The sequence below is a fragment of the Seriola dumerili genome, unplaced genomic scaffold (genome assembly GCF_002260705.1).
Source record: "Seriola dumerili isolate Sdu_G_001 unplaced genomic scaffold, Sdu_1.0 BDQW01001124.1, whole genome shotgun sequence".
Taxonomy (NCBI): Eukaryota; Metazoa; Chordata; class Actinopteri; order Carangiformes; family Carangidae; genus Seriola; species Seriola dumerili.
The window spans coordinates 2,786,440-2,800,099 of record NW_019175379.1 but is presented as its reverse complement, the minus strand read 5'-3'; the positions used below and the strand labels follow the sequence as shown (position 1 = coordinate 2,800,099).

The window sequence follows — 13,660 nt, the reverse complement described above, 5'->3', positions numbered from 1 at the left end:
CCATATGATCACATCATAATCATCATCTGCTTTGTACCAGGAAGTGAAACACATGGCTATTAACTTAAGAAGCCAATAGCTGGTTGATTCTAGTATTTTCAGACTAATACAACAAACAAATCAAATAAATCTTTAAATCAACTATTTTCCAAACAGGCCTTCACACAACATTTTCATTTTCATGTCAGGAAAATAACATGACAGACAATATAACTGAATAGTTGAACAGGTTTAGAGACTTTGCTTTTCGTATGTGGACATAACTGAGTCATGGCCTGGTATCCTGGCTATGGCCTTGCAACTTGATAGAGATTTTGCTCACACACTTCACTGAATTTAACATGAGAGGATTAAATATTCCATACTTGCAGGTAAACAAAAACAAAATTTTGTTTTCAAGGGCTTTAACTTGAATAAAAGATAAAGGTTGCATGGAGGGTCTTGTATATAATTTAAAATTTTCAAGGAGACATTTGAAAGAGAGTTTAGAAACTTATCATAAATACCAAAAGTGCGATTTCTGACAAATTAATTTCTTTGGAGGAAAATTGGCTTACAACAAATATTCATTGGATGGAGCAATATGTTTAAAATGGTTTTACTAGATACAGTATATATTAAAAATAGGATCATCCTCACAATCCACATAAGCCTTTAAATTCCTAAAGAGCCAAAAGTTCTTTGATTCTTGCATATTGATTTGCAACTAATCTTGAATTTAGAGGAGGCCGGGTACAGTAGTAACACTTTTTGCTTCAGCACCTAGAACTCACAGAATTGTGGCCCAGTGCATTAAAGCCTATAGCTGCAGCGTCCCACTCCAGGCAGCTGTTTCAGCAGGCTGTCAACTGTCAGCCAGTAATGACCAGTAATATCAAACTAGCTTAAAGCTGCTGAGTGTTTAGACCTGGCTTTTATTTTGGGTCATGCAATAACATGGGGACAGAAATACAGGATTTATTTAACCAACAGCTTTTTACTAAATTGTTTTGATATATAGGATTGTATTTTTCTACAAATATCTTTTAACAAATTATTTGCTGTGATAATGTTTTTTTTTTTTTTTTTTTCCCCACAAAACTATACTGGTATTACTGGTATTGCATTTTCACAATACCCTTGGTATGTTGAGTGCTCAGTGCTCAGTTGTCGAAGCGGATCTTTTAACATTATTGTCTGACTCCTCACGGTCAGATTAGAAGGGAACACCGGAAATTACGCCAAAGGCGCGAATAACAACAAAGAATACATCTCAGTTTCGCCAAGCTATTATAGTTAAATTATTGTAAAATGCTTATGAATTTTGTCAGTTATGTGGAGACACGTAACCGTTTGTTTATGACAGTGTGAATACTAATGGTTTTAGGCATTTTTTTAACGTTCACGCTAAGTTAGATGTACTTGTTTAAATATTAGCTAACTGGTCACACGGTTCCTTTCGAGGGAAGTTAGCACAGCCTCTCTCTAAATCTGACAGTGGCCTTAGGTAAATTGTTATATTCTGATGAGTTTCTTGTTGAGCAGCCATAATAACTTTAAGATATGACTAGTTGTAGTTGACACTGATTACTGTCACAGTACAGACTTTACATATATTGACAGCCTGAGTCCATCAAGAGGAGGTAAGTACCAATCAGCTGACCTAATATTAACGTAGCGGACTATTTGTAGTTGTAGGTTAATATTGTATGTATAACGTCCCAATCTACGGACAGTTTCGTATTCTCATAGCATATGCTCTGTAAACGGTCATTGCTGTCAATCCAGATGCTACTGAGGTTAAGTCTTTTCATTGGTGTTTACACAGGTTGACCATGTCTAAAGAAGACAAAGAAGGCTTCATTGTGAAGTTTGTGGAGAGTAAAGGGCAAAAAACAGAGTATGCTGTCAAAGCTTATGAGGTAAACCATATTATGTGGCTCAAGCTTACTGTTTGACGTTAACATGTCTGCCATTGCCTTGCTGTCTCTTTGATAGTTGATAATATTTCTCTTGTGTGTATACAGGCCATTTTGGAGCTGCAGTCTGAGAAGCACTTGAAAACCATTGATGAGGATGCCGTTTTACAGATGGACCAGAGGGACAAGTCTCTGTTTGTGTTCAGCAACTTCACCTCTTCAGCCTTTCTGCACTGCAAGAAGGTCTAACTCCTACATCGAATCCTAGAGCCAGAGTTTCACAGGAATTGGTTAAAATGCTATAATTGAGATTAATTCTTCTCTTTCTCACTCTGTTATTTGTCATGTAGCTTGGCTGCCGAGTCGTGAGTCCACTGGTGGTATTGTACTGCCTGCAGCATCAGCGTTGTGTTCCCAAAGCAGAGAGGCCTGTCTATAACATGGCCATGGCTGACATCACTGTTTCCTGCACCAGCCTGGATAAAGCAACACGGGTTAGTTCACTGCATCTCATACTTTGTAGATCTTTTTAAATCAGCAGATGAATAAATGCCAAACACACCAGTGAAGATATGAATGATTGGGATGTGAAAATATGAAAAGGACCAATTTATGTGAAAGGAGCTAGTCTTAATGGTCCATAGATGTAGTTCCAAAGTACATACAGTGCAAAAATTGTAATGTAATGCAGAGTTAGGAAGTCAGTATGGTGTCTTCTAAAGTGTCCTATATGTTTATATCTGAATGTCTGGCTCTCTCCACAGGCAGAGATGATGGATCTGGTGCAACTCATGGGTGGACGGGTCTATCTTGACCTAAATGTGTCTGTCACACACCTGATAGCTGGAGAGGTGGGCAGCAAGAAATACCTGGTAGCTGCCAGCCTGGGTAAACCAATCCTGCTGCCCACATGGGTCAAGACCTGCTGGGAGAAATCTCAGGACAGGTACTATCTCGTTTACACCCACATGTCCTTTCTGATATCTGCATGACACTGTTTGGGAACCCGGTTGCATCATGTTAACATGGAAATAATAATTGTGAAAAATTTAAAATCATTCTGGCTCCTTCAGTCTCTTCAGGTATACAGACCTACCCACTGAGGACTATCTGTGCCCTGTGCTCCGTGGCTGTACTGTGTGTGTGACAGGCCTCTCCAGCACAGAGCGCAAAGAGGTGCAGCGGCTCTGTGAGCAGCATGGAGCCAACTATACTGGTCAGCTCAAAATGAATGAGTGTACACACCTCATCGTTAGTGAACCAACAGGTAAGTCACCAGCAGTTTAAACAAAGGCCCATTCTAGCTGTATTTTTGAAACTGGTTTCCTCATTGATCTCAGTTTGATTCTGATTATTTGTATTTGGTTGCAGGTCAGAAGTACGAGTGTGCTCGGAAGTGGAATGTATATTGTGTGTCTCTGCACTGGCTGTTTGACAGCATAGAGAAGGGCTTTTGTCAGGACGAGAGCAGGTACACTGTGGAGCGCAATGCATCAAAGACCACTCGACCGCACACTTCCACCCCCACCGGCACCAGCAAGAAGGAGGGTGAGCCACAGAAAGATGGGGCACTTGTTTTTTGTTGACTGTATTTAATGATGTTATGTAAATGTTTCTAATTTGCAGCATCAGACCTATAACATATTGTAATAAAATATTATTTATTTATTTTCAGCTCTAGAGGGTCCATCTCTGTTGGGCTTGAGCCACATCTCTGTCAACGCTAGCATGACAATAAATGACACAGCCCTCACCAATGGCACCATCAGCCGTCTGCAGGCCCCAGACCCCATAGATAGCTTGGACCTCACCATCTGTCCAGCTGATGATATACTGGATGGCTGTAAGGTAGGTAAAATATATGGTATAAAAATTCCTAATCCACAATTTTGATGTGGTAATTTTATTGACTGCTAATGTGAAAGACAAATTTGAGGCTTTTATATCACATGTTAAATGTTGTGCAGCTGTATCTGTGCGGCCTGCCAGGGAAGAAGCTGGAGAAGCTGCGGCATCTTGTGAACGCTGCAGGAGGTCTGCGCTTCAATCAGCCCAGTGAAGAACTCACACATGTGGTCATGGGAGAGCTGGATCAGGACCTCAAGAACTTTCTCTCCAAAGTGACTCATCGGTCTGAACGCCAAAGATTACTACTCTTCATAATATTTATTTCCTTCTTAGTAAAAGATATGGCCTGTTTTCAAAGTACAGAATCCCATTGTCTTACAATAAATACAAAATATGTACAAAATGTGATGTAGTTTCTATGAAGAGTGAGGGAAGTAGATAAAAAAAATATGCAATGTCACTCAGGGCTGAAAATATATTTCATCTGACTTGAGATTTTGAGACTTTTAAGCAGGTTTGGGGAGTTCAAATGGATAAGCATAGCCTACACTGACTGAAGTTCCATATAAGTGTCCTTAATGGTACATTTGGTTTGCAACATCATATTCACTCACAGTAGAGAAAATGCACAGATATCTGCAAAACACTTTGAATATTTTAGTTTCCACTCTTTTTCATTTCAGAGCTGAGGCACAATGTGGAGAGTATTCTTGCAATTTAGAAACTTTTACAGTACATTAGACAATTGAAATATGACTGATGCTACGACTGCGTGTTGCTTCCCAGGCCCCATGTTGTAACAGTGCAGTGGCTGCTGGACAGTTTCACCAAAGGCAGTTTACTCCCAGAATCAGACCACCTCCACCCCGAGTGTCTGCCCCCTGCTGTGGCCTCTGTATCTGTGTCGGCCCGTCACACTCCCACCTCCCGGTCCTCAGTTGGTCCCCCGGTGGCCAGTCCTGGCACTCCCAGGCAAAAGAGAGCAGAGGAGGATCTGCTATCACAGTACATGGATGATGACCCAACAGTAGGTATGTAGGTGTTTGATGTGATTATACACCATAATGTTAATGTCCAAGACATCTGAAGCCTGGTGGTTATATCTTGCTGGACTTTTATCCTCCAGTTGACATGCCTCCACCAGCAACAGAGAGCAACAGCAGGAAGTCCATGAGTACAGTTGCAGTGCCTCAGCCTGAACCCCAGGCACCAAACCAGACCAGAGGAGCAGAGCCAGACTCGATCCTGCAGGAGGCCAGCGAGGCAGGCCTGTTTGTTGGGAAATGTTTCCTTCTTGTGGGCTTTGGCGCTGAGGCCGAAGCCCAGCTCTCTCTGCTGGTGACGGAACATGGAGGCAGGGTGCTGATGGGTCGTACACGGGTTGTGGCTGACTATGCCGTGGTGCCACTGTTGGGCTGTTCGGTGGAGGCCACAGTGGACGAGGTGGTCACTGATACCTGGCTGGTAAGATCACAACCATACTGTTTTCTTTTGACCTGTGTCGGCAGGATGACGTGACAAAACAAAACATTTGAAGATGTTAACCTTGTGCTCCAGGAAGTTGTGACCGGCATTTTTGCTTTTTAACAATTAATAGATTAATCAAAAAATAATCGTGAGCAAAATTGATTGTAAAAATAATACGTTTTGTTTGCTCTGGGAGTGTGCTTTGTAAGTTTGATAGCTAATAGGTATGTGTTGTTCTTTGAAGGCCATGTGTGTGGAGAAGGAGTGTATTCTGCAGCTTTCCTCCAACCCTTTGTTCACCCCTGTGCCTGTGATGGACGGACGTTTACCTCTCAAGGATTGCGTCCTCTCCGTCAGTCAGTTTACTGGAGCAGAGAGAGAGTCTCTGGTGGAGCTGGCCAAGCACCTTGGAGCCAAGTATGACTATCTTGACCACACACAAAAGCAGTTTTACTTTTAATCCACATGTTATAAACATTGTTCTATCATAAATCCACTCTCTGCTGCACACCTTCTACCCTCCTGTGGCCTGCCCACTCATTTTGAACTACCTCTTCTAGATCTACATCTTTTCTTTTCTCCCACCTGCAGTGTTCAAGATTACTTTGTGCGCCTGGCTAACCAGAAGAAAGGCATGCTGGCCAGCACTCATCTGGTGTTGCAGAGCCCAGAAGGCACAAAGTACCAGGCAGCAAAGAAATGGGGGCTTCCTGCTGTGACCATGCACTGGTTATTAGAGTCTGCCCGGACGGGCCAGAGGGCAGAAGAGGAGCGATTTCTAGTTGACCTCCCACCCTCACCAGGTGAGAAACAATTTCGGTAGCTCTGTGTGGTTTTGGAAAAGCTTGTTATTTATTTCATTTGTGTGGGCTGCATATAGAACATGATGGTTGAAAATAATCATAGTAAATTACTGATAAGTGTTTTTAGAATATATACCTTTTGTCAGTGTCAGCTGGATTTTAACCATTTTTCAACCATTTGAATATCAAAATAAAGTATTTTGAGTAACCTGACTAACCTAAGTAACATATAATAAAGCAAAAGCCCCATTTGAAGTGGTTAAAGTCTGGACAGTCAGGTTTACAAAAGTCATGTTGCAATTAGGTTTTCTTTTTTTTCTTTTTGAGAATAACTACTTTCTTCTTCCACAGAGAGGGATGAAGAGAGTTTTGTCAGTGGTTCTCAGAAGCCAACCATGCCACCACCAGTTTGTTTGTCTCCGGAGATCCCTTTGCTGGGTGTCCAGAGCGGTAAGGCCGTTACCCCTCTGGATTTAGGTCGCTTTCAGAGCAAAGTTTTCCGATCTGTTTTGGATGAGATGAAGCCCAAAGAAGACATCAGCACCCCAAAACAAAACCAGGAGGGGGGCAGAAGGAAACCACTTCAAAAGGAGCCGTCCCTGCAGCTGGACACTCCCTCTCGTTTCCTCAGCAGAGACCAGCTCTTCAGGCCCTCCTTTGATATCAAGGTTGGGACTGACTGAAGGCAACAGAGTGCTAGATTTATGATTTTTGCTCAGACTTATTGCAATAAATGTGCACCAATGTCTGATAGATAATTCATGGACTGATTCTTATATTCAGGATGCACTAGGAGCTTTAGAGACTCCAGGTGGGAGATCCAAGCCAGGAGAGAGGGTGGAGACTCCACTGACGGATGTCATCAACAGGAACCTGAAGGTGGCTCTGGCTAATAGCACCCGCAGTACTGTCTCAGCGATGCAGGCAGTCTCAGCTAGCCCCCAGCTTACCAAGACAACTGAGAAGGAGGTAAACTTTAGCTAGCACGCAGTACAGGACAGGATTTTTTTGTACAATTAATGCTAATTTTAGAACCAATTTTGTAAATCATGTATGCAAGGCTCCAGAAAAAGAAGCTGGCCCCCTGACTGGTGTTGTGATCTGTGTGGGAAAGAAGCTGAGCAAAATGCAGAGTGAACTAAATGCTATCGCTGCCTCGCTTGGAGCTGACTTCAGGTATTCAACAAAGTTTTTATAAACTCCTCTTAATTCTTAATGTACTGAACATGGATGCAAATAGTACATACATCTCTTTATCACCTTGTTTTCAGGTGGGCTTGTGATGATACAGTGACGCACTACATCTACCAGGGCCGTGTGGGGGACAACACCCGGGAATACAGAGGAGTGAAGGAGAGAGGACTGCATGTGGTCTCCCAGTACTGGCTAGAGGCTGTACGTTTCCCACTAGCGGATATAAATAGAATCCCTCATTTTCCTACAGCTGTTGGCTGGGAACCTTCAATAAACCAGCAGTATATGATCATAATGTCCTTGGAGGTATTATAGGTATAGTTAATCAGGGAGTTCAACAGCAATCCTTTTTGATATGGTAATTAATCAAGTAATAATATGTCCATCCATTCTATATAACCAGTTATTGTAAATAAAGGTCTAGAGGGGGCTGGAGTCTATCCCACTACGCTCTGGGCAAAAGGCAAGAAAAGTCTTAAACATGACGAGTTAATACACAGAAAACCGCATTGACACTCAGAAGCAAGTTGAGCTCCTTTTTACAAACTGAGTAAATAAACCAATTCTTACATCACAAAGGAAAGGATCAGGGCCGATATCGAAACCCTGCTGTCTTCCTGAGCCGCTACACAGACTTCATCAAAAATTAGGAACAATATTTTCATGCTGGTTAAATAAGCTTGTGAAGACATGTCTTTGAGAAGGTGCATGAAGTGATGTTAAGATACACTTCATTTAATTTGGGATCAGTTTTGTGCCTCCTGTTGCCATTCAGTACTCACTTAGCACAGCTCTCCGGGGGTAAATAATTATCATCCCATCAGCAGCTTTGATATGCTAATTTCAGAGACAGATGGGAGTTTCAGCTATGTTTCCCCTCATAGTTGTTTTGTTCAATTAATTTTTGAAAAAAGCTTTAATACATTTGCATGCAGATATGTGCTGCGCGCACTAACAATCACCCCATGATGTTTGTGCAGTGTGCTGACGAGCAGAGGCACGTCCCGGAGTCTCTGTATCCTTTCACCTACAACCCCAAGATGAGCCTGAACCTGAGCCAAGTGCCCAACAGCTCTCAGAGGTCCGCAACTGTAACACGAACACAACTCAAAGAGGCAAAGGACAACAAAGTGGGTGTAATAATGTAATGTGTGTGTTTTCTCTTCATTAGATACTATTCTGTGTTGGTGCAAAGTAGAATTTCTCATGGGAATCAGTTTTTTATATTAATTATCTGTTTCCCATTTAATTATGTGTTTGATTATCTGTCCCTCAGTCTGAGCACAATGCCACAGAAGAAGCTACGACCCCACGTCGTGTAAGTGATGGAAGTGTAGATCAAGAAGAGCTGAATGATCCTGCAGAAAGGAGCGGTGGGTGTTTTTCTCCGGCTTTTGTTTAATTCCAAAAAGCTTTCCAAGTTACATGATGGAAGTGATTTTTTTTTTTTTTTTTTTTTAATTAAACGTTTTGATTTATTTGGTTGATTATCTTTTTCCAGATATTTCAGAGACTCTGGAAATGAGAGAGAACCTGCAAAGACAGCTCCAGGAGATCATGTCAGCCACCAAGTTGACGACAGGGAGGCGTACCTCAGTCAGACTCACCAGGACGGGGTCTGGAGGCGCCGATTCGAGGCCACACACGCCCGATGGGAGCAGAGTCGGACGTAGTGGGAGCAGACGGACTCTAGAAGCTCTGAGGTGAGGAAGCCATAAAGCAAACGTTTCCTCCGTCTTTTAAGACTTTACTCCTGCTGTAAGAGCTACTGCTCTGTCCTGAATCCAGGGTTACCAGAGAAGCAACCATGGACCTGAACACAGAGCCGTCCCAGAGTGAGCAGATAGTTTGGGATGACCCTACAGCCAGGGAGGAGAGGGCCAAGCTGGCTGACAATTTACAGTGGCCTGGTAGTCCCTCACAGTATTCAGAGCCCCTCGCACCTCCACCTCCCCCCACTGCAGAAGACAGCCCCCAGATCAGGGACTCCATGACAGACTCTGAGCTGGTGGAGATGGGTAAGAGTTTGCACCAACTGTTAATTTACACTTAGCCTTCTGCTAACTTAAGATAGGTTTGTTTATTTACTTTGCCTCTGAAGAGAGTAATTACACCATAAATGTGTCCAGTGGAGAAACATGGCTTCAGTTGTAACTAATGAATCACTCTGTCCTCTCCCAGCTGCTTGTGATGTCATTGACCAGCAAATGGGCCAGAAAGTTGCAACCCCTCCATCAAAAGAGACAGAAAATGACATCCTCACTCCTAAAGCCCCCAGCATCGCCTTCCCTCTTGCCAACCCCCCAGTAGCACCAGAGCCACAGGTAAGGATTCATATTTACATTAAGAAGTTGATGCATTAATATTGCCTTGATGGAAATGAACTTGCTGCATGGATTGGATAAATTGGCTTTTTGCAACTCAAACTACAATGATTAGGATTTGGACAGTACATCGTTTGTTATATGCATCCTGTACCGTCTCTTTCAATCAAGCTGATGGTGCTAAAAAAAGTTGTTACTTCCTCTCAGGAGGAGCAAGAGGAAGAAAAGCAGCCACCCAGATTTCAGCTATCCTCCCTCAGCCCTCAGGAACGCATTGATTACAGTCACCTCATCGAGGAGCTTGGTGAGTCTCCCAGCTAATTAGGGCTCTAACAGCGTTTCATCATGCTGCAGCAAAAAAAGGCAACAAATCACTGGCCTGAAGTCAGAGAGTCTAATCCCTAATGACTAAGAAGCAGGATCTGCCTCCAGGGGTCTGGGAATATTTCCTCCAGCAGAAGCTCAGCATCATCAAATGAGTCAGGTTTTCACTGCTCACTACAAGTTGAAACATAATTGAATCCTACAGAGCACACTCTCCCAAAATGCATTGTGTGTGTAGCTATAACTCTTGTTTAGATACAGTATATCTTATGTATAGTTGTGTCTTCAGTTTCTGTCTCTGTTTGTGTTCGGTGTATTAGGTGGTGTAGTCCTGGACAAGCAGTCTTTTGACTCCAGCTGCTCCCACATCATCGTAGGGACTCCTCTGCGCAACGAGAAGTACCTGGCAGCAATGGCAGCCGGAAAATGGATCCTGCACCGCTCGTATCTGGAGGCCTGCCGATCAGTGGGTCGCTTCATCCAGGTCTGAATGTGAAGAGTTGCTCCTTTCTGTTTTAGTGCTACCGGCAGAAAATAGAATAAAAATAGTTTCTGACACATTTCTTTCTGTATATTTCTTTTCGAAATAGCTGAAGTTGCATAAAGTGGTGTAAGAGTTGTAGGTTTGGTTTTGTAAAACCTCCCAATAATCTGCAGCTGCTTGCAATAGCATATGGAACAGAGCATCAGTACTATGAATACTGCATCTCTACTTTCCTTTGCGTGTTTTTTTTTAGTTTTCTCAAAGGGTTTTTAAGGTTTTTATGAGCCAACACATTTTCCCTCACCCTCGCTGAACTATCACAGAATGATCAGTGACGAATGTTATTTGAATGCTAATATATCTGTTATTTTTGTTCCAGGAGGATGAGTATGAGTGGGGCAGTAGCTCCATACTGGATGCGTTGCCCTCCATCACCTCCCAGCAGAGGAGACTGGCGTTGGCTGCCATGCGCTGGAGGAAAGCCCTGCAGGGGCGCCCTGAACATAGGGTGCTTATAAACTCATACGCTGTTAACACTACACGGCTCATTCTCAGTTCATGTCACTGTTACTGTATTGTGCACTTCCTGAGCATTTAAACAGACTGAGTATGAAACAATTCTTTCCTCTAAATGAGTCTTTGTATTTTTCAGGGTGCCTTCAGTGGATGGACAGTCATGCTGAACATCGACCAGAACAGAGAATCAGGCTTCAGGCGGTTACTGCAGTCTGGCGGAGCGAAGGTCAGTGCTTGTTTATTTGTTGTCCTAAATCGAAAAATCATGTGTGCTTCACTCGTTTCTGCAGTTATCAAAACATCCCCAGAACGAAGAGAGGGAAAGATTTTTAGACGGCATGTAGACAGCAATAGTGGAGAGAATCACTGTCCATCCAAAAAGCTGCAAATTGGAAAAGGTGCATTTTTACATTTACATTTTTATGATGTTAGTGGCTGCGGCCTTTGTTTCATGTGGCTCACCTCTGCTGTAAAACACTGGGGGAAACCCTGAAATAACTAGTATTAATACTGAGAATTTTTGGTTCTGACAATAGAGAGCAAGAATGAAAATAAGTGCTTCAGGAAATAGGCGGGTTGTTTTTTTTAGATCAAGTTAAGGAAGCATTATGCCAGGACACAGAATAGAATGATCAATCAGGACAAAATGGAGAAGTGGGAAGAAACCCCTACCTCACCAGTATAACCTTGAGCCATCTCTCCACTATATTTTCAACCAAATGTTAACTTTTCTGTCTTTGGCAAAATGGTGAAGCCGTAGTTCTCACTTGTAATTCCTCTCCAGGTTCTACCCAGTCCCTCCCCATCCTTGTACAAAGAGACCACCCACCTGTTTGCAGACTTCAGTCGGCTGAAGCCCGGAGAATTCAGAGTGGATGTATCAGAGGCTACCTCCCAAAGAGTCACGTGCTTGAAGCCAGAGTACATCGCAGACTACCTCATGCAGGTTAGCAGAGCCCTTCATACAGATCATCACTGGAGTGGCCTAATATTGTTTTTGTCGCTTCGGTTCGACCATAACTGCATGCCAAAGTTAAACAATGGTACAAAGCGTGGCAAAAATGGATTCTAACAAATGTTTTGTTTATGCATTCTGGCCATTGTAACGTAGCTGAAAAGTTATTGCATTTGACCTCTTAAGACAGTTTATGCCTCAATAACTTCAAGTGACTTCATCTTGAAAGAAGTCAGATTCCCTCCATATGATTAGTTCATTTTCAATATTAGATTAAATGTGTAAAATGGTCTTTTTTGTACTGACACTGCCCTTTTTTCATTCCTGCAGGAGCCCACTCCACCTATTGAGCTGTACTACCTGAGTGAAGCTCCCCCTGAGGAAACTCCAGGCACTCCGTCACGTAAACGTAAAGCAGCAGCCGACGCCTCCAGGCTGAAAAAGAGCCGTCTGACGTGAAATGTAACTCTTAAATATTGTCATCGAAATCCTCCTCCCTGTAAATTAGATTTTCTTTTATTTCCTGTATGAAAATAAAATAAATGTAGCACTGGTTTTGTCCATCTGTCATTTTTATATAAGAGCACTGCAGTTGGGGCTGCCTGCGCTGAGACTAGCTGTGATGGATGAGTCAATGAAGGTCTGCAGAAAATGTTGAGTCACGTTTTGTAATTGGGTGCAATGGTAATTCCTGACCTGTAGAGGGCAGTAGGTTGTCACTGTATGACTGTGTTACAGATGCTCTCTTCAACAGAATTAAATAAACAAATAAATAAGTGACTGTCTGATTTCGTCTTTTATTTTTTGAAAATCTAGGATCATTAAATGCCCAGGATTGATTTCCTGCAGCTCTTCTCTCTTAAAAAGTGAAGACAATTATCATTTTTATTGTTTTTCAGAATAAAATTTGCCATTATATTTCTATAACAGGAGCTCTTGTGTTTCTAGTGATGGTGTCTTGTTTATTTATAAGCAAGAATTCATCCAGCAGCTGAAATGACTGATGGAATTCATTTAAACTCTCAAACCTGGATCAAACAAACATGCCCTTCCTCACCCGGTGATTATGAGCCTCTTGTATCAGCTGTTGATCTCCCCGTACTGTAAACACCAGATTTTGTTTACCCAGTATTGGTTTGGGCCTATGGTATAGTGGTGTGCTTTTTCATACCAGGGTGCCAGCTGAGGTTATAGGCCCCTGGCCCCTCCCATATGGACGGATAAGTGGTTTAAGCTCAGAATAGATGGACCATCTGACAGACTCAGGGTTGAGCTGCTGTTTGTGAGGTGTGGGATTAGAGGAGGAAGAGTTGTGCTGACAGGGGGAACATGACTCATACTCCAGCAGCCTCCAACAAAGTATGGAGCAGTAAAAGGTTACTTGTAGAGGTCTGCACAGAGAGAACATTAAGTTTCAACAGTACTATCACTTATTTGGTTATAGCAGTGGTTCCCAACTTTTTTTGAATAAAAAATTGGAGCATTATTTGCTCAGGATGCCTGGTCACGGTGCATATGACCAATAATTTGTGAGCTGTTTGACCTGTGATTTTCAGATTGTTGTATTTTAATAATTTAAAGGCCTGAAGAGGTAAAACATTGAATTACTGTTTAGTTTTTACATTTATCCATCAATTTAACATGAAAAATAACATTATATAGCCAAAATAATTTCTGATAAAGAGCTGAAAGTTAATTAAAAAATCTTTTTAGCTCATAATGAAATAAAAAAGGAAGAACATTTTGGCATTTGAGAAGCTGTAGGAGATATTTTTACTCATTTAATGACTCAAAACTTACTGATTAATCAACTAATCATTTCACATGCAGCCTAACTTTCTCATAAA

At 42.2% G+C, this 13,660-nt stretch overlaps 1 protein-coding gene across 1 annotated transcript; it reads left to right on the top strand.

The window, feature by feature from the left end:
- The first annotated feature begins 1,246 nt into the window (after positions 1 to 1,246).
- topbp1 (DNA topoisomerase II binding protein 1) lies at positions 1,247 to 12,561 on the top strand. The gene is made up of 28 exons (XM_022767153.1): positions 1,247 to 1,622; positions 1,808 to 1,901; positions 2,007 to 2,141; positions 2,249 to 2,392; positions 2,663 to 2,844; positions 2,972 to 3,165; positions 3,270 to 3,446; positions 3,574 to 3,746; positions 3,866 to 4,029; positions 4,533 to 4,777; positions 4,873 to 5,210; positions 5,458 to 5,630; positions 5,805 to 6,016; positions 6,368 to 6,684; positions 6,800 to 6,985; positions 7,077 to 7,192; positions 7,288 to 7,411; positions 8,191 to 8,340; positions 8,487 to 8,583; positions 8,712 to 8,913; positions 8,999 to 9,228; positions 9,392 to 9,534; positions 9,742 to 9,838; positions 10,179 to 10,342; positions 10,722 to 10,850; positions 10,995 to 11,084; positions 11,643 to 11,804; positions 12,144 to 12,561. The coding sequence occupies exons 2-28, from the start codon at positions 1,815 to 1,817 to the stop codon at positions 12,270 to 12,272; spliced, it is 4,560 nt and encodes a 1,519-aa protein (XP_022622874.1). The 5' UTR covers positions 1,247 to 1,622; positions 1,808 to 1,814; the 3' UTR covers positions 12,273 to 12,561.
- The last annotated feature ends 1,099 nt before the right edge of the window (positions 12,562 to 13,660 follow it).

Excerpts from the sequence above, each read along its gene's own strand:
- topbp1 (XM_022767153.1), top strand. The coding sequence starts at position 1,815 with ATGTCTAAAGAAGACAAAGAAGGCTTCATTGTGAAGTTTGTGGAGAGT. Across the intron at positions 4,030-4,532 it reads CTCTCCAAAGTGACTCATCG|GCCCCATGTTGTAACAGTGC; the intron begins GTCTGAACGCCA and ends GTTGCTTCCCAG. Across the intron at positions 5,211-5,457 it reads TGGTCACTGATACCTGGCTG|GCCATGTGTGTGGAGAAGGA; the intron begins GTAAGATCACAA and ends TGTTCTTTGAAG.